Source organism: Panthera pardus, unplaced genomic scaffold (genome assembly GCF_024362965.1).
Source record: "Panthera pardus isolate Hobbes unplaced genomic scaffold, ASM2436296v1 HiC_scaffold_16, whole genome shotgun sequence".
Lineage (NCBI taxonomy): Eukaryota > Metazoa > Chordata > Mammalia > Carnivora > Felidae > Panthera > Panthera pardus.
Window position 1 is genome coordinate 153,527,476 of NW_026526721.1, and position 19,538 is coordinate 153,547,013.

Below are 19,538 nucleotides of genomic sequence, written 5' to 3' on the forward strand. Positions count from 1 at the left end.
GAGCAAACCTAAGTGGAAGGACCCACAGCGATAGATAAGAATATTAAATTCCTATAAATTTAATAATATGAAATTCACCACCAGCTCGGATTCACTTCTGGCCATTTGTTCCAGGATTCAGAAATCTCTACCAAAGTCCTTAAAAATAGGTCTCCAAAGCTCAATGCACCTTATGCACTATTTCTAAAGTTTTGTAAGAGCCAAGAGTTGTGTTTCTTATAGGCAAGTGCATTTGGGAAGTGAGAGGTAAGAAGGTCCCGGAAGGAAGGAGAGTGGACACTAAGGACTGTATTTGGTTCGGTCTTATCAAGAGAGAGCCTTTGAGGAAACTCAGCACTACCGTGCTTACTTTTTAAGTGTTTTATCTAAATTCTTTTGACATTCCTTCCCATTTGCAGTTTTCAGAGAGTCTGGAAAAAAACAAACGTAACACTCTGTGACACACTGTTCGGCTAGTTTAGCATAGCTCGTCAACGGGGGACGAAGCCAGCAAACTCTTTCTTCCTTTGATTATCTTTCTTTTCTCCCCCAAACCAGTGCGGAGTGCCAGCTTTCCACTCATGCACACGCACACCAAGAGAGATCCCATTCGTGCAGCTAATGGAAATGACAGGGGGTATGTACCTGGTCCTGAAGACTTTCTCCCCCTGGTCGGGCCGAGGATTCTTCACAGACAGCAAGGCTGCGAGTCAGTTTACCTTTTCCCGCTCCTGACTGGGGAGGGGAGAGAAGAGGCAAGGACAGGAAAATAAAGACAACAAGCAGAAGACGTCCTCCGGCTGTCAAATCGTCTCCCCTCCCCCTTCACAGGACACCCCCAAGTCAGACTTCGGACACCGAGCTTCGAACTGGGGGCTCGGTGCCGTCTGTGTGCCTTGGCTCCCAGACTGAGCCCCCTGGGTTGGTGGGGACGCAGGAGGAGGAGGACGTGACTGCGTGCATGTAAGGAAGGAACACTTTTAGCAAACTGTGCCCATCACATCGGAAACATACAACGAATGCCTTGCTGCCATCTCGTGATCATCTAAGGAGGAAGAGATGACGGGACTAACACTGAGTTTGGGAGGGACCTGGATGGAAACGATGCTTCAGAAGACGAGGAACGGGCTCGAAACACCGGCACCTGTTTACTTCGAGGGAGAAACCCACCGGGGCGACTAAAACGTCTGCCCCAGGTGTCGCGCAAAAGGACAGCCAAACAAGCCGGGGCTCACCGTGTAAGGCACTCTCAAATCTGCAATTGTGAAAAACAGGATCAGATACACACATTTGCGGCCACGTGAACACTAAGCGCTCTAATTGCAAAGCCTACGGAGCCAGGGAGAAAAGACAAGTGTCAACAGGACCCCCTTCCAAGCGGGCAGGACCAGGAGAGCCAAGATCCACACGCGACCGTTTGAACTGTTGGCAAATCTTTTCACCCGGGTGTAAACTAAGCAACTGACATCCATGATATCACGTCAATGTGGAATCTCCAGAATCCTACCTTGGATTTTCTTCTTTCTTGGTTCTGAGCTGCCAGTCGCCTCTGTGTGTTGGAAACAAAGTAAAACAAACAAACAAACAAACAGTAAACCAACAACCAGAGAGAGAGAGAGAGAGAGAGAGAGAGGTCACTAGAGTCCAGAAATCAATAGGCACAATAAGGTCTTATAACCACTGAGAAGGACTCCCCTCCCCCTCTCCCCACAACTTTTGACCTTTTTAACTTTTAGCTCCTTCTCCTTAGAGCAGCTATGCAAGGGGGGAAAGCTGACCTTGAAGGCTTTTGGCCATTATGTGGTTCTCTGCCTTTGTTCACTGGTACATAAAAAGAATGAACACTATTGTAGTTCGGTTCAAAGAAAATCAATACAGGATATTTGCAAATACAGTTGGTTTTCCCTCTACCAAATCTCCTTCTCTCATGAATCATGGTGTATTTAATCGTATCACCTTTTCGGTACTGTCAGTCACTCCCAACAGCCCCAATAGCCCCCTCCGTCCCTGGCCTGCCCTTTTCTAGGGCTTTCTCTCTGTCTCTGTTCCTCTTGCCCTCTCTCTCTCTCCCTGGCTGTGAATTCTAGGGCTTAGGTTGGTGGGCTAATATGAACTGAATCTTAGCCTGCCCTCAAAGGTCCACAGATTTGATTTTTCTTAGTCTCATGATAATGAGCTGAGTCTTCAGCTTTCCGTGGAAGAGCAAATCCATTTTTAAGTCTCAGCCAGCCTCAAGCTGCCTCAGGGAGAAACCCTTCTCAAGCTCCATGAGGTGGTCTGGAAATCACTCTGGAGATGGCCCTGTGCAAATTCAGTCCTCAAAGAGGATCTCTGGCCCTTGCTTTCATTTCAAAGGGCATTTCGGAGCACGTTTTGCTCGGGAAGAAAAAGTAATTAATAATTAGGAAAGGAGAGGATTAGCTTTATGGATTTCCTATTCATTTAGTAGTCAAACTCTCCAGTGGAGAAAAAGAAAAGAAAGAAGAAGAAAAAAAAAAAAAAGGGGAAAACCTCCCAAGCGCTCCGAAAATAAAGGAGAGGAACTGCACCCAGTGGTTCGAGAGACTAGGTTTCCAGGCTCACCTGCAATTCGAGTTTCTCCTCTTCATCTAGACTCTCGGATTTCACAATGCCATTCTCTGGGGTGGCCGACTCCTGCTCAGTCCCGCCTTCCTCCACGATGGCCGGATTCAGGTCTCCTGGCTCGGACATCCTCCCGGATGCAAATTAAAATCACAAGGTTTGATGCCCTACGAGGTGAAGAAGTCAGAACGTAAAGTCAGCGCACTGTAGAGCCTTGACTGTTATTCCCGTGGCATTTCATGTCTCCTTTTGTATTCGAATTCAAATGAGCGACTCGGGCGGCTCTGTCACTGTGACACAAGGGGAGAACGACGAAGCCAGATCAAATCCAGTACCCAAGGCAAACGCGAGAGGCAGATTCGGGCGCCCTCTCCACACCCCCTCCGCACCCATACACACACACGCTTGCGAATACACACCTTGCCATCAAAAGGGATCGACAAATCTTAGGTGGAGACGCGGAACTCCCACACATCTACCAGTCCCTATGCCCCACGACAAAGCAGGGGACAAAGAGAAACAGAGTCTCCGTCCAACTCTTGGAAGAAACGACCCTCCGCCGCTGAGTCACGAGGTGCTCTGGGTGTTGGGCAGCAGGCCCCAGACGATTCGAAAAGTATTTGCGAGTTTTCAACCGGAGGCACGCTTTCCCAGGCACGGGGAATACAGGACGCCGTGCGAGGGGCAAAAAGCAACCGAAGAGGTAAGGATTCCGTTCGTACACGGCATCTAAATTTGGCAATAACACTTTCAGGGCCAACGCCGTCCGGCTTCAAACTGACAGCTCCATTATTGAAGGCAAAAGTGCTCTCCCAGGCTCCCGCCAGCCGCTGGGGCTGCCCCGACCCTGTAGAAGGAAGTCTCTGGAAGGCGGCTCTAATGAAGCTATGGCCACTGAGCCCTGCTCCTCGGGGCTCACACTAGACCACTACATGGACATTGGAAATGGCTTTCCAAAGGGAGAGCCTGTTACTATCTTTTGTCCCCCGACCCCCATACCACCCCTGACCCTTCCCCTTCCTGATGGGCCGTCAACCGAGGTGCATGAATGACTGAGCATTTACTCCCCCCTCGGTTTTTCTTTTTTTTTTGTAAGATGTGAGAAAAAAACGCAGAGGAGAGGGAGGAAAGAAATACGGAAGGAGTGAAGGAAGGAAAAAGAAAACGAGAAAGAAAGACACCGGGACCCAGAAAGTCCATCCGTCCACAAAAGTTCTTCCACAAAATTCCCCCAAAGGGAGGGCTGTCCTCCTACCGCTCATTACCACGGTGATTATTATCAGACACAACGGTGGTGACGTTTCCCTGGGAGTGTTTAATGACCATTTACTAAATTCAGGCACTTGACTTCCAACTACATAGAGGAAGCATGAGAAAAATCTCGACCACAGCAACTTCTGTGGCAAATCTGCTAAGATCCAGCGTGACAGAACAGATGGCACCTAATGATATCTTTCAAAACAATGCCGGCTTCCTCAGCAAAGGATTATGGGAATGCCAGAGGAAGACTTGCCCAAAGGCTGGTACTCGAGTCTGCGAGTTACTGGTGAGCAATGCTTTCAAGTCGGAGGAGGCTTTAGGATCTTCCATCCAGTGTATTCAGACGGACGCCTCACACTTTAGTGACACTGGCTGGGCTACGTGTGTGGCTAACGAAGGTTGTTTCTAGAGGGCAAACACCGTGTTTCTCAACCTATTGGGTAGGGGGAGGCGATGGGACTTCCGTGGCCCTGACTCTTTCTTCAAAGCCTTTCAACGAGAAAGGAGATTGTGACCAACTTTAAAATGGAAGGAACAGGGGCGCCTGGGTGGCTCAGTCGGTTGAGCGTCCGACTTCGACTCAGGTCACGATCTCGCGGTCCGTGAGTTCGAGCCCCGCGTCGGGCTCTGGGCTGATGGCTCGGAGCCTGGAGCCTGCTTCCGATTCTGTGTCTCCCTCTCTCTCTGCCCCTCCCCCGTTCATGCTCTGTCTCTCTCTGTCTCAAAAATAAAATAAACGTTAAAAAAAAAAATTAAAAAAAAAATGGAAGGAACAGATCGAGCTCTACTAACTTTACAGACTCTAAGCCAGTTGAGTCCCTGTCATAGATGTTGTCTGTAGTGGTTACACTCACGGACCTCTTCTTGGCACACGTTTAGACAGTAACAAAATACAGATGAGCTGACAGCCAGACAACGAGGCCTTTACCTTTTGCGCAGAGCTCCTGACGTAGGTCTTGGCGACTTACTGGCGGCTTCTGTCGCTCTACCCCGGGAAAATCCACACCAGTGATCAGAGACAACTGGAGTCCCATGTCCCCATTAACAGTTCAGAATGCCCATCTCCCTGCGATTCCCTTACACGGCGTGACCCATCGTCAACCTGAAAGAAAGACGAGAAGTCAATAATCATAATGGCAACGGTCACGGCGGGGCGAACGACCAAAACAATCGGACCCGATTTCTAACGCTAATGACCAGCTTCCAGCAAATCACGTTCACAGCTCGATCAGCCCCACCTGTCTCGGGCTGCCTGCTTCTTCTCTAACGAAGGCTACAGCCCGACTGTTCAAGTCAGAGCGGCACCCACGCAGGGAGCTAAAATTAACGATTGCATTATGCGCCGAAGATTACTCACTTCAATTTTAACCTTTTTTAGTGAAATCTCGCACTTTATATTAAAAAAAAACAAAAAAAAAAAACCAACAACCAGTTCGTGTGTCTGCCTCAATGAGCATCCAGATCACCCCGTGAGCTAAAAGTCTTGCCTCCTTTTTTAAAAAACCAAAGGCTCTTTGCTTCAATCGTAGATGAGTATCGTATAGTCTAGTGCCGTTTCCGTGCCTCCTTTTTAATGAAGCGTACTTGAAGATTTTGATTTAGCGAGCATTGGCTGTAACAGTTAAAAAAAAAAAAAGAAAGAAAGAAAGAAAGAGAAAAGAAAAAAGAAAACTTTCACCGTGGCAGGGCTGAGAGCACTCGTGCCCTCTCCACTTCCAGTCTGGCATGAAGAATTCCTAATATTCTCCTTGGGCAGTTGAGCACAGTCTCTCCCCGTTCCCCTCCCTCCCCGCCAGGATTGCCACCACCAGCTGGGCTCTCAGGATTGCCACCACCAGCCGGGCTCTCGGTTTGACAGCAAAAGAAACGCTGTCAGATTTGCAAACTTGGAGCCCGTTGGAAACAACCCCTCGCTCTCGTGTGCATTTTCTCTTTCTCACAACCGCTACGGGGGGGCAGCAAAGGCAGCTCGAACGCAAACCCAGAGACGGATCCCTGCTGACGTTTGCCAAAACCAAGCATGGGTAGCTCTCCCTTCCGCGGCAACCCTGGGGCACGCCTGCGAACTCCCAACTGCACGGACACCTCTCCCCATCATACGCCCATCTTTGCAAACACCCGACTGCAGCTCAGTTGTTGCGTCCCGAGTTGAGAAACGCTCTCTGCCTTCCCCGGGCCGCCCCCCCCCCAAGTTTAAATGAGCACAGCTGGCTCCTCACCAGATTTTACCGTGGCTCTAAGGACAACATATTGGATTACAACACCATTTGTTGTGCAAGGGGGGAACAACTGTTGAAAGCGGGATCACTAACGGAGTCAGTGATTTCTAGCCTCATTCCTGTCTTATTACAACGGCCAAGTTGGCTTTCCGATGCTTCTTTTTGTTGCTAAACACCATGCAGCTATGGGAGAGAAGCAAACGTGCATTTAGGGCAAAAATGGATCGCTCATCAACAGTCATTTCAAGTTTTCAGTTTCGACCGGTTTCACCACGGCCACTTGGCTAACACCCGATATTAAATAGAAGTCAACACGTCTTACAATTAGGATCTATTTAAGTAACCAGCCCATTATCTAATATGTCTCAGAATAGGCACCAGTGATGGATAGCATTACCACATGTTCTGTGGCTTCTGTTTTCCTTTTCCCAGAGAAAATGAAGTTATCAACGATCACCGCGATCTTTTGGTCTTCCTTCTCTGATCCTCATATTTGCAAAGTGGCATTTAATCCAGCAGGTGAATGGCAACGTAGTTTTCAAATCTAAGCCTCAGATGCATTATTCCAGCCCCAGCAGGTGGATACAAGATATATTTCTTTCCACGAAGACAGAGGAAGAACAAACTGGTATTCACGTAACCAACCCAAAGCGGGAACAGCCTGGATGTGTGTGTGTGTGTGTGTGTGTGTGTGTGTGTGTGTGTGTGTGTGTGGCGTAATTACCAGGACACGTTTTGAAATAGCACCGAGCTCCAAAGTCAGCGAGGTATTATTCTTGCACGCCTGAATCATAAAGTTATCATCTACCGAGATAAAAGAGAATATGGGCAGATGGGGATGAGCAGAGGAACATACGGATCACAAATATTTTTGTAACTGATTAAAATTGTTCTCTTTGCTAAGAAAGCAGTGCCAGGAAATCAACCCTACTCTGGCTTTCTGTTCGCCAAGCTACCCGACTCTTCCATGGCTATTTAATCATAATCTGTTCAAATTTCCCCCATTCTCACAAGAGAGCAAAACTATTTTTACCAAGTTCTCTTTTATCCAACATTTGAGTAATGGATATTCTGGCCAAGTTTCAATTGTGATAGTGGGCTTGGGGGGTGGGGAGAAAAAGGAGACTCTGTACAAATGCACAAAATAAACGTTACTATAGTTCTTTCAGTGGAAATAACATTTTAAACATAATTTAGGGGATAGTACATCGCAAAGGCACTCAATCGCTTGCAAGACAAGCTATAGGAAATTGATCAACAAGGCTGTCAGATGTTTACGATGCGGAAAATGAGTAAAATCATTACCGTTTCACATTATATTTAGGTTTTCTTCTCAAGCTTACTTCCGAGTTGAAAATAATAGCAACTGTGGGATCGTGGGGATGAGAAAGACAGGGAGAGGGGAGCAAGACATAACCACTGGGCTGTCATGTGGTGAGAGATCCGGATTAGATTCAACTTCCAGGAGTGATTTAGTTCTCAGGGGATATCTAAAATAGGAAATTAACGTGGAATTCTACTAGCAAGTCAGGAAGGTCCCTTTATTAGTTACTTTCCTCATCATCCTTTTACTAATAATTAACACAGGATGGCTCATCTTATTTCAAGTCAATAGAGGCACTAGATGATGAAATAACACAATCAACACTGATTTACTGGAACAATTGGAATATTTCTGCCCTAATGCATCATCCCTTCTTTTTTATTTTAAGCTGGTCCAACCTCTGCAAACAGATGCCACTTGCGAATTGGGGTGACATTAGTGATGTGTCAATTGGCTGTGTAAGGTGTTCAAAAGCTGTGACACCTTATGAACGAACGACCTATCCTGTTCTCAAAACGGTTATTCTGTCAATGCTTAAAAATATTTTGAGCATGTAAAATTAAGTTTAAAGAGTAAAAAAAAAAATGTAATTGGAATGTGATCCTTCCAGAAATGAGATCAACCATGGCATGAACAGAGTGTACAGACTAACATCTTCAGCAAGTTTGAACTTTTTCCCCAGGTGACAAAAAACATCGATAACAAATTTTCACATCAGTTTAATTTCCCAAAGAAAATTTTCTTGGTCAATACACGAAACAGTCAACCAGGAGCTCTACCCTTTAACTAAGCTCTTTGATCGACCTAATGCATAGGCATTCCGTAATATTCTTGAGCCACCCGTGCAAATGCCAAAATAGCCAGACAACTGTCTGGGAGAGGAAGAACTGGGGGGGATGTTTAAGAAAAGGAATTTTCGTACTTGGGTTTTAGGTGTAGAAAAATTCTACATGAACGCTCTCCTTTGGGTTTTAAGAGTTAGGCAGCTTACGAACATGTAGAGCTCTTATGTAGGATATCACTTTTTCTTCTTCACCCAGACACAAACACAACCTAGATCAACATCGAGCAGAACCCCAGTAATGGAAATAATTGGTGTCACAGCTTTGGACATAAGAAGAGCTCCATGATAATCACAAGTGCCTTTAAAACAAGAGAGATGTGATCTCAGTAAAAACATCCAATGGAGAAAAACCAATGTTTCAATTCTCCATTCTTCTAACAAGTCTTTATGGAACGTCTACTATGTGTAAGGATATTCTACACTACGACATGATATTCAAGTCAATGAATACAGTCTCAAAAAAAGCCACTTTTTTTCTAAAAATGCAAAATAAAGGTTAAATACTTCTAATGGATCCACATGAGAAATTTCAAAGACGGGTGGAGGACTTTTATTGTCACCATCCACTTTGTGATTATTCATGAACTGGCAAATAAAGATGGCTTCTGCTTTTGTAACTCTAAAATGTTTCCTCCGTGTATCGCAAGGTCAGGAAACATAAACTTGGGGAAGCAGTCTGATGCACTTGACCCCAGAGTAAGTATTTGGATCTTCCCCTAGAGTGAACTACTTGATAAAAGTAATTAACATGAAATGTAGGTGGGACTGGTAGAAGATCTTACATTTGGCTTCTAAAAAAACAGGTTACATCACTTGGAATATTTAGCTGAGACAAGAGAAGACTTAGAAAGGACATCATAGCTATTTTCAAACGCTCACAGAATATTCAGAGAAAGAGAAATTAGCCTTGCTTGGTGTTGCTCCAAACTTTAGAACCAAGGAAAAAAGAATAAAAAAGAAGCTACCATTTTAAACATAGAACTACCATATGACCTAGCACTTCAGATATATACTCCCAGTATGTGTGTGTATATATATATACATACATATATTACATATATACATTATATTATATATATTATGTATATTACATATATATATATTATATATATACACACACATCCAAAAGGATTGAAAGCAGGGACTCGAACAGATACTTGCACACCTGTGTTCATGACAGCATTATTCATAACGGCCGAAAGGTGAAAACAACCCAAGTGTCCATCCACAGATGAATGGATAAACAGAAAGCAATTGTGTGCCTTAGAGAGGAACGGAATCCAGATACCTGCTACAACGTGGATGGACCATGAAGACATTAGAAGCCAGACACAGATCAAATATTGGATAATTCCACTTATATGAAGTACCTCGCATAGGCAAACCTATACAAATAGAGAACAGATGTTTCCAGGGGCTGGAGATAAGGAGGAACGGAGTTGTTATTTAATGGGTACAGAGGTTTTGTTGGGGACAAGGAGAAAGTGGTGGGTATAGATGTGGTGATGGTTACACAACACTGTGAATGTATTTAATGCCACTGAATTGTACATCTAGGAAAGGCTAACGTGACGAATATTACGTTATGTATATTTTATCACAGTAAAAAAGAACCTAAAAAACCTTTTTCTCCCTGAATACGATATAAATCACAAGTAAACAAATCAATATACAAAGAGATCAAAGGCAGAAAATGATAGTCCCAAGAAGAGGAACTGTCATCCTACTTTACAAATTTCCTCCGATGTATCAGTTACACATACACGTGAGGGCAAGCTCTGTGGATATAACTGGCCTAGGTTGGCCCTTGACTCACGTACATACCCCATAAACGGACCATCATCACCCTCACCATCATCTTCTCAGTCTTGACTCTGGCAAGATAAGCTTTGCCATTGTATTTATTTTATCCACTGTGGACACTGTAAGAATAAAGAGGTTAGGACGCGTTGTTCAGAGAACCTTCCACCGCACCTCTATCAGAATCAAGATGTCTGTGGCCGAGGTGTTCTCTCCGCACAAAGTAACAGACACCATTTCTAACTGAAAAAGACAACTCTGGGCACATTCTCACAGCAATGCAAACACGGGGCTGTCAACACTCCGGATGTGAGAAAGCAGCTGGTCAGGACTAGCCTGTCTCATCACAGACTCGGAACTTTGCATATTTTCTATTGCCGATAAGGAGAATCTTCTGACCGAAATCAATGCCACGGAGAGCAGGACTAATGGCCCCTGCTGCCATCACTGAAGATGACCCAAGACTCTGAGAGAGCATGGAGGACGCTATGGCCATAACTGTGTGGTCACGGAGACTGGGCCTAGTCTTGGAAATTTTAAATAGTCTCCACCTTGATCATCCACACCGGCTAATGACCACCTTTATTTCCTATCTCATGCTAAGAGTCCAAGCATGATTTAGCCATATACGAGGTAGTATATCATCTGCCTCCAGCCAGGTGCAAACTTAAGTACCCAGAGAACCCCAGCACCGCCAAGAACCTTGACGCCAGCCAGGCCAGGCGACGTCGTGTCAAGTGACCTGGGCTAGAGACACAACCATCGAGTGGCACAGTGGGGTCAGGACTTCATCATTTTAATTGTGGATCAGAGCTCTTTTTAATACCCTGTGTTCCCCCAGTGACAGCTGTACTAGAAACCTCCACCAGCCTCACCTACTCCATACAATTCGTTTCCTGGACACCGCAAGAGAGGCCAACGCATGGATTTTCACTAGACCGCCGTATTCCTTCCTCTCACGCGAGCCAGAAAACACCACACGAGAACTGCACAGACAAGAGCCTCTGACGTCGCTATGGGTGTCTCCCCTGATTCTATCCCTAACATCACGCGGACATATGTGCGTTTCTAGACATTATTCTCAGCCTTTCTCTTTTAAAATCCTAAAAGCTCATAAACCATAATAACAGAATGACCAAAAGTTGGCTGCTGGCTACCCGCCCGATTTCTTCCTTCTGCGTAGACACTTCACAGTACCCATCTTTCCAGAAGCCACGCAGGAAATCACATGCCTGCAGGACTCCCAGACAAAGTGTGCCCAGGGTTTGTAGGAAGGCGCTATAAATTTTTAATGTGGCCCAATTAATTAGAATCTATACTGGTGCCAGAGCACATGTAACCTTTGCAAATGAGCGCCTTCCCTGATCTTCAGGCAAAAAAAATCAATCAATCAATCAATCAATCGGGCTCTCAGACTTGGGGAGCTACTTTGTCATTCCAAGTGTAACGACAACAAATTTTCCGCAAACTTAAATAACCCTGCTGGGATCTTGTGGATAATGTTACCATATAACATTGCCAAAACAAAACACAAGAAAATGTTCCTGCATAATTAGATCTTCCGGGAATCCCACTGAGTTAGACACTCATCCTAAATATTTCTCTCCCTATCACTGTAGCGTGATCTCCTACAAAGGCAACGTAGTTTCAGGGATCGGGTGGCGTGGGGGGGGGGGGGTCACCAACTGAAATGGTAACTTTTGCCTGGGTGTTATTAATCTCACAGGTGTTCCAACTTCCATCCCCTAAATTCAGTTCAGTTCAAGGGAGTATTCCAAAATGCCCCCTCTCCTGGAGCTCTGGATGCCAAGAAAATAATCCATACTCTATTTTCAGGTATTTGTATTGCAGACACCTTGTAATGGAGCGAGAATTTATCACAAAATACATCCTTTCAACTCTGGCTTAAACGATTCAAAATGATCAAAAATCATCATAAAGAGAAAAGGCATGTCAAAAAAAGGGCGGGCAGAAATATGAATTTTATTCTGCATATCTGACATGAACTCATCACCTTCCTTTCTACACGAAGTGAAAGATGCGTCTGTCACTTCAAACACAATGCAACTTAACAAATATGACGCAGTGACAGGCGGCGGGGTAGGAGCTAAATGTTTGAGTTATTAAAACCTTTCTTGCGGAGGAGAAGAAAGGGAGAGGCACGTAGATAAAATGAATAAAAGCAAAGATAAGTTGAGACGTTGTTATTCCATCCGGTGTGTGAAATGACTGTAAAACTCATCATTGTTTCCACCCCCCCCCCCCCCATGGAAAGGAGGAAAAATTAACTTTTCATCCCGCTGATATCTTTGTTTTCCACTATGCCAACGCGACGTTTTGGGGGCCGTAGATCATGAATATTTCACGCCCGGACGTTGCCTTTGCAGAATTGCCATTGCCTGCGATCGTTACCAAACCTAATCGAAAGAATCAACATAGGGGTTTAAACTTCCCGCCCAGGACCTCAGCTCTGTCTCCCCACGCTCCCCAGCTGACAGCAGAAGACTGGAAAGGTTGTCCAAGGGAGAAGAGGAATTAAAGGGTGTTTCCCACAACAAAACTGCCAAAATGTCTTAAGGGTCTCAAGGGTCTCTGACTGCAGGGGGAATGTCCTCCCCGCAAAAGGGAAGGAGGGAGAAGACGCAGAGACGGATGTATGCTGCCATCCCAAGTACAGAGCGGGGAATTTCAGGAGACACGGGCACAAAGGGGATTCATTTCTGGTCACGTAGGCTAGCTCTGGGCTACAACTGTGCCTTGGCACTCTGACAGCAAACTCTCTCTACAGGATTGACCAGCCACGCCAACAAAGGCTTTGCCTGAGTATTGACTCTGACATGGGTAATTCTGGACTGTTTTCCATAGATGCTGACATTGTATCCTCACGTCAACCCTGCACCATTCATGGCCAGCCTGTGGCGGAAAAGACAGCAAGCTGCCTACTTGTCCTCTCTCTCAAGTGCTAAGTCCGCTGGCTGCTGACTCCATCGCTGCAACCCCCAGGTCTCAGGGATGCAAAGGAGCCATTCTGGAACAAGCCTCAGTATCTGAATCAGGCAGTAAAGATCACTTCCCCTTACTGAAGTCGCACAGTGGTGGAGATTTCTGCCTGTGCGAGTCTACACCTCTGTATTATCTCCAGTGCTGAGGACAAGGCCTGGCACACAGTGGGGCTTGCCGACTCAGTGACTCGGTGACTCAGAGACTCAGGGCAGTGTAATCGGCGAGGGCCGGATGACTTTTCTGGGGTTCTGCTTTCTTCGCCTAAAAGCCAAGGCATCTAATCACTCAGAGCCCTACGAATCGGTGCGGAAAGGGGTTAAAGGAGACCCCCCCCATGCCCCCCCCAAGGCCACTATAAAGGTAAAGAAGCAAAACGTGACACATTTCTGAATGTATGCATTTCAAGAAGGTTCTGGTCTGGCTGCACTCGGACAGAGACGGAGTGGGCCCTTATTTATTGACCTTCTGGATAGGCTGTTAGGGAAAGGAAAGAGATGATGCTGGTCCTCAAGGAGCTACCCGTGTAACGAGAGAATTCAACGGTGAAAGAGATTTAAGGGCACAGCTCCCCAGAGAGCTAAAGCACGTGACACAAAGGATACCCGGCCCCGAAAGCCTCACACTGAGGGTTTTCTCAAAGCCTTCTGTTCCCAGAGGCAACGTTGACAGCAATCTTAAGGGAACGAGTAGACACAACGAACAGAACGTGCCAGACCGGTCAGGCTGTGGGTAGTTTCCGAGTTTTCCTGAGAAAAGTGATGGCATCCATCAAACACACGATTTCCCGTCATTCAGCCGGCCTTGCTCCCATTTCCAGGCTAAAGGACATAGAGAGGTAGGACCTCTCCTTTGTCCTGAAGCCACTCGCCTCTCTGATTCCACGCAGTGTCCCGAGGGCTCTCACTCCGCGGAGCGCTCACCGAAGTGTCACCGAGACTCTGGGGATGACGTGATGCACGCTTCGGGCGCCAAGAAGAAGATGACCTATCCCCATCGCATGTGCCAACTCTGTGCCTTCTTGAATGCCAGAGCCTCTTATTTTCCCTGCGGGGTGTTTTCTTTCCGTGCCCCGCCCAACGCGGCGTTACCCAAAGTGACGTGGCAACAGCCCTGCAGACCGGGTCGGGAGCCCTAAGAGGCCACCGTGCTGAGATCAACATCTCTGCTCGGGAGGAACGTAAGCGTTCGATGAATAATTCCCGCCATCCTCGGACTCCCCGTTGGAAGGGGCACCTGAAAGGCACGATACATGAAGGCCTTTGACGTCCTCATGTCTTTGGTTCCAGTGGGGAGCGACGTTGCGTTGGGAGTTTTTCCTCTGAGGGGAGATTCGATCTCTAGGAAGCCTGTTCTCAAGGTAGATGTAGGAGGGTAATAGCGAAACCACCCCAGGATGCGTGTGCGTTGGGGGATCCCAAGGGCTGAAGAAAAGATGGTGGAAGGGCTGAAGCAGGTGCCTCCTTTCCCAGAAGACAGGAAAGCAGCCAGCGGGTGAAAAGAGCTATCTGTCTAGAGAGAGAGGACTCCCAGAGGCTCAGGGAGAACAAATGTATACTCAGTGAGAGCCAATAGGCAAAATAATGTCTCCGAGCATTTACTTCTAAGCCGCCGAGAGCTTGGCTCCATTCGGATCCTGCTCTAAATGGAAGCATCCCGGGGCGCCTGGGTGGCGCAGTCGGTTAAGCGTCCGACTTCAGCCAGGTCACGATCTCGCGGTCCGTGAGTTCGAGCCCCGCGTCAGGCTCCGGGCTGATGGCTCGGAGCCTGGAGCCTGTTTCCCATTCTGTGTCTCCCTCTCTCTCTGCCCCTCCCCCGTTCATGCTCTGTCTCTCTCTGTCCCAAAAATAAATAAAAAACGTTGGAAAAAAAAAAATTAAAAAAAAATAAATAAATGGAAGCATCCCGAAGAAATGTTGCAGATGACCAACGGGGGCCACTGGGGGTATAATTTCCTGGGCCAGTGTATCTCTCTCGGCAGAAACACCAAGCCCACCACTTGGCTTGAAGCAGAAATGGGTATTTTCCCGGGAGGAAACCCTTATCGGTGTGTGTGGTTTTGCCGCGCCCGGGGCTCAGCCAGAAGACATACGAACCGGTGTGCATGTGTCGGGGGACAGCACCCCAGCTCTGGGGTCATCCGCGGCGATGCTGATTGGACCCCAGATGCTGTTCTTGGAAAGTAACGTAAAGGGAGAGAGACAGAGGGTGATCTGGGGAGGGGCAGAGAGAATCCCAAGCAGGCTCCATCCACACTGTTAGTGCAGAGCCCAAAACGAGGCTCGAACTCACGGCTGGTGAGATCGTGACCTAGGCCGGAGTCGGGCGCTTAACCAACTGAGCCACCCAGATGCCCGGCGCAAGTTTCCGTTACTCTTTTAACAGAATGTTTTCGCTTGAAGGGGCAGTTAAAGGTTAAGGAGTTAGTTGCACTCAAGACTGCAAGCATTTGTAGGTGAATGCCTTCTGGTTTGATGGGCTCTGACCCCTCGATCCTGAGAAACCCACGTCAAGGACAATGGGTGTGGTTGCTGTTTTAAATTATCTGTATTTTTAATCCAGTACAGGTTGATCATCTTGTAAGAAATGCGGGCTGGCATGGGCTCTGTGAGGTATTGCAGCCTACTAGGGTTGGCCATTGATGAAGAAAGAGAAAAAGCAGGTTCTCAAACCACTCTATGCAAAGGAACTGGAAGAAATGGTTGAATTTAAGAGCTACCTGGATGGTCTCAATGTAAGTGATGATAGATGTCGGTGTGTGGTCCTGGGCTAAATGTTTTTTTTTTTTTTTAACGTTTATTTATTTTTGAGCGAGAAAGAGACAGAGTGCAAGTGGGAGAGGGGCAGAGAGAGAGGGAGACGCAGAATCTGAAGCAGGCTCCAGGCTCTGAGGGGTCAGCACAGAGCCGGATGCGGGGCTCGAACCCACGAACTGCGAGATCCAGACCTGAGCCAAGGTCGGACGCTTAACAGACCGAACCGCCTAGGTGCCCTGTTCCTGTGACTCTTGAAGGAAAAGGGTCAAGTTCTGTGCAGGAATATTCAAGGATTCTTGACAGCGAGGGTGAAGATTTGGGGTCATTTTATTCATGGATTCTATGGTGCCTAAGCCATGGGCCTGGAGGAGGTTATCTGCTTGGTACATGTATGATGTCATTAAAACTACATAGTCCTTAAAGCGTACTTGCTTTCTGGGCACTTTGGTAGAAGAGAACTGCTGGGGACCCGGGGCCAACGGACATTTCTAGAAAGACGTGAGGCTGTCCACCCACTCTGAGGTCTCTGATAGGCAACCTTGCGCTTAAAAATCAAATGGGATGCAGCATCCCTACAACAAAGTAGGACAGCCTGATCCCTGGAATGAGGCTGGAAATTGGTACTGCGCTGAAGAATGAAAACACACGCGAATGCCGTTAAAAGTTGGCAAGAATGGGGGCACCTGGGTGGCTCAGTCGGTTAAGCGGCCGACTTCAGCTCGGGTCATGATCTCGTGGTCCATGAGTTCAAGCCCCGCGTCGGGCACTGTGCTGACAGCTCAGAGCCTGGAGCCTGTTTCAGATTCTGAGTCTCCCTCTCTCTGACCCTCCCCCGTTCATGCTCTCTCTCTGTCTCAAAAATAAATAAACGTTAAAAAAAAAAAAAGTTGGCAAGAATGTACATCCAGGCTTCAGGTTGGAAAATGCCAGGCTGAGATTGTCTGGGAAAGAATCAAATCTGTGATTTGACATGTCACAGAAATAAAATATCTACCCATCTTCTATAATAGGCAATACTCTGCTTTTGAGCTGTCTGCTTATTTGTGCTACCTTCAAGATTTTAAACATAAATAAAAAGAGAGTCAGTCATGGTATTCATAATACACAGCAAGAATCTGTTTTGCTGGATACGGTCTCCTTAGTAAAAACTCCAAGGCCTCCACATGGAGAAAAACTATAGAGCGGGGGAAAAATATCATGACCTTTGTTTACTCATAATGGTACATCGGGAAGGAAGAGGGGGGAGGAGGGATGGGCAGAAGGGAGAAAGGCAGGCAGGCTGGTCCAACTGTCAGAAACATGCAAACTTAATATGTGAAAATGGAACATGGACTATTTGGGGCAATTCGTGATGAAGCCTGCAAAACTTTTTAGTTTCAATGAATAGACTTAAAACTAGAAAGACAAAAAGAGTCAATTGCCCATTATGACTCGTATTTAGGCGGAGGCAACACTGTTCATTAGATAAATAATGTGCTAGGCATAGCATTTCCCCAGATTTGCTGAAGTATGGTATATATATAGGAAAACGTGCCCTACACTTCAAACGATTACACATTTCCACTGGGGGGAAAAAAAGATACAAGGAAAGAACGCAATGGGTTCCTGTTACCTTTCAAAAATAATCTACATGATGACAAGAAAAGTAATTTGAATATAGAAGTACCCGTGAATTCTCAGCATATTAACATGAATCACTGGCCTCGCAAGGTTTAAATACTAAGTAAGGATAAAGGTCTATCTATCTATATATCTAGAAAGAAGAGGAAGGAGGAGGAGGAAGGAGAGGAGGAGGAGGGGGAGGAACCAGAAGAGGGAGAAGAGGGGGAGGAGGGGAGAGGGGAAGGCAGAGGGACGGAGGGAGAGAGACAGAGACAGAGTGCATGTGTGTCTGCGCATATACAATCTGCACGATCCCAGGTCTTTGAAGTAATTCTCTGTGGTTCGAAACAATTCTTATCACCTGGCAGGTTCCATTTCAATCCTGGAAATACTGGCTCTTTGTTGGAAACTCGGTGGCCTGACTGTTCCTGTGAGGCTTGTGCATGCCCACAGATGCCAATTTCAGGTCGGGCCGCAAGTATCCTAAATCTCAGAGACCCCAGCACGAGCGAGGGGGTAGTAACTCAGGAGCAGAACAGACTGGCTGTTCCCTCAGCTGGCCAAACACTGGGTTCCCCAAGGTGCCAAAGTTAGGGCGGCTCTGCAAACCTCGAACAAGTGCTGCTTCTCTAGATACTCCCTGCGTGCCGGGTAGCATTCATCCGTGAGTTCAGAAAGCCAAATTTGAGAAGATCTGTGTTCTTAAAAAAAAATGCTCTGGGGGCACCCGGGTGGCTCTGTCGGTTAAGCATCCGATTCCTGATTTTGGCTCAGGTCACGATCCCAGAGTTGTGAGACAGAGCCCCACGTTGGGCTCTATGCTAAGCACGGAGCATGCTTAAAATTCCCTCTCTTTCTCCCTCTGCCCCTCTCCCACTGTGTTCTTTCTCTCTCTCTCTCTCTCAAAAAAAAAAAAGTGCTCTGGTTATAAGCAACACCGACCTCATCACCTGGCTTTCTCTGGGCACACCCTGGCTGAGTGGCCTGGACTTTGTTGCTGATTTTGTGCCCTGGCCTTGTTATTAAAAACCAGTTGGAAAAGGCAGGCAGCCTTCTCGTAAAAGGGATTATGATGTAGCATTTCCACATATTTTCGTTTTTCCAAAGTTCTATAAAAAAATCAGGAGGAAATTTATTCTGTTTTTTTTCTTTTCTCCTTAAAGCATGACGACTACATTGTTTGGGCAGGTCTCTTGGTGGAGTTTGAAAGAGAACTGCAGCCTTTTCTTGAAATAAACACTGGACTAAAAGTTTCTTTTCTGAATGACAATAATAAGTTACTCGTATTCACCACGGTCTGTTTAAAGTGTAGCCTCTAACCTTTTAATACAACCTCTCTCCACACACACACATACACACACACACACAGAATATATATATATATATACATATATATATATGTATATATATATTTCTTATGTATAATATATATAGCTTTCCCCAAAAAGGTTTGTGGCTCCCATTTTTTATTTCCTTATTTTAGTAGAAATATGCTCCCACAAAAATGAATTCTTTTGTACTGGGGACTACTCCTCTCCCCCAAATGGATAAAAACAAAGTCAGAGATGATACAGGGATGTTCCAGTCACCATTCCTGGTATACAACAGCTAGAAACCCAGCATATAAAGATCTGCCTTTTTAAAGCCAGTGTCTATTCAAGGACCTATGTGGTGTCAAGATATCGGCTCCATTGCCAGCTTCCAGAGTGCATAATTTCGGAATGCTGCTGTATCAGTACCAAAGTTTCACTGCAAGTTAAGATATTGTGTCCTATAATTTCCCATTTCCGATTAGATCGTATTTCCCTTTTATTAACTGTAAAGAATCTTACATTGCTTCTTTCCTTTCTTTTCTTTTAATGCAGCGTCTCTCCAAACTGCAGTTAAAAGTAAGCCAAGCTACAGATGGAGCCCAGCTTTCAACGAACGTTGCAAAAAAAGGCTTGCTTCTTCAGGAAGAATCTGTCGCTTACTTACGTGTCTCTCACGTAAGTTCTTTAAAAACAGGGACTCTCCCGCTTTTTCTCGTACTGGAACACCTGGCATTCAGCAACGGTTTGACGAAGCGCTCATTTAATAAATTAATACATACACATAACAAGTCATGAGATTACGGTACCTTGTCATAATGCAAAACTGTGATGTCTCACTTCCAAATTAGCCATTATTTC

General features: G+C 46.2%; 1 protein-coding gene across 26 annotated transcripts in view; it reads right to left on the bottom strand.

Moving 5' to 3' along the window:
* The window catches only part of ARPP21 (cAMP regulated phosphoprotein 21), a 156,319-nt gene that overhangs the window by 110,536 nt on the left and 26,245 nt on the right, over positions 1 to 19,538 (bottom strand). For 19 of the 26 annotated variants that reach the window (XM_053904049.1, XM_053904070.1, XM_053904064.1 and 16 more), the window contains exons 2-5: positions 4,751 to 4,924; positions 2,563 to 2,729; positions 1,487 to 1,528; positions 625 to 714 (exon numbers count right to left, since the gene is read on the bottom strand). In XM_053904049.1, the coding sequence (XP_053760024.1) occupies positions 625 to 714; positions 1,487 to 1,528; positions 2,563 to 2,691 (261 nt within the window). In that variant the 5' untranslated portion in view covers positions 2,692 to 2,729; positions 4,751 to 4,924. The other 7 variants (XM_053904052.1, XM_053904056.1, XM_053904050.1 and 4 more) reach the window with 7 other exon arrangements.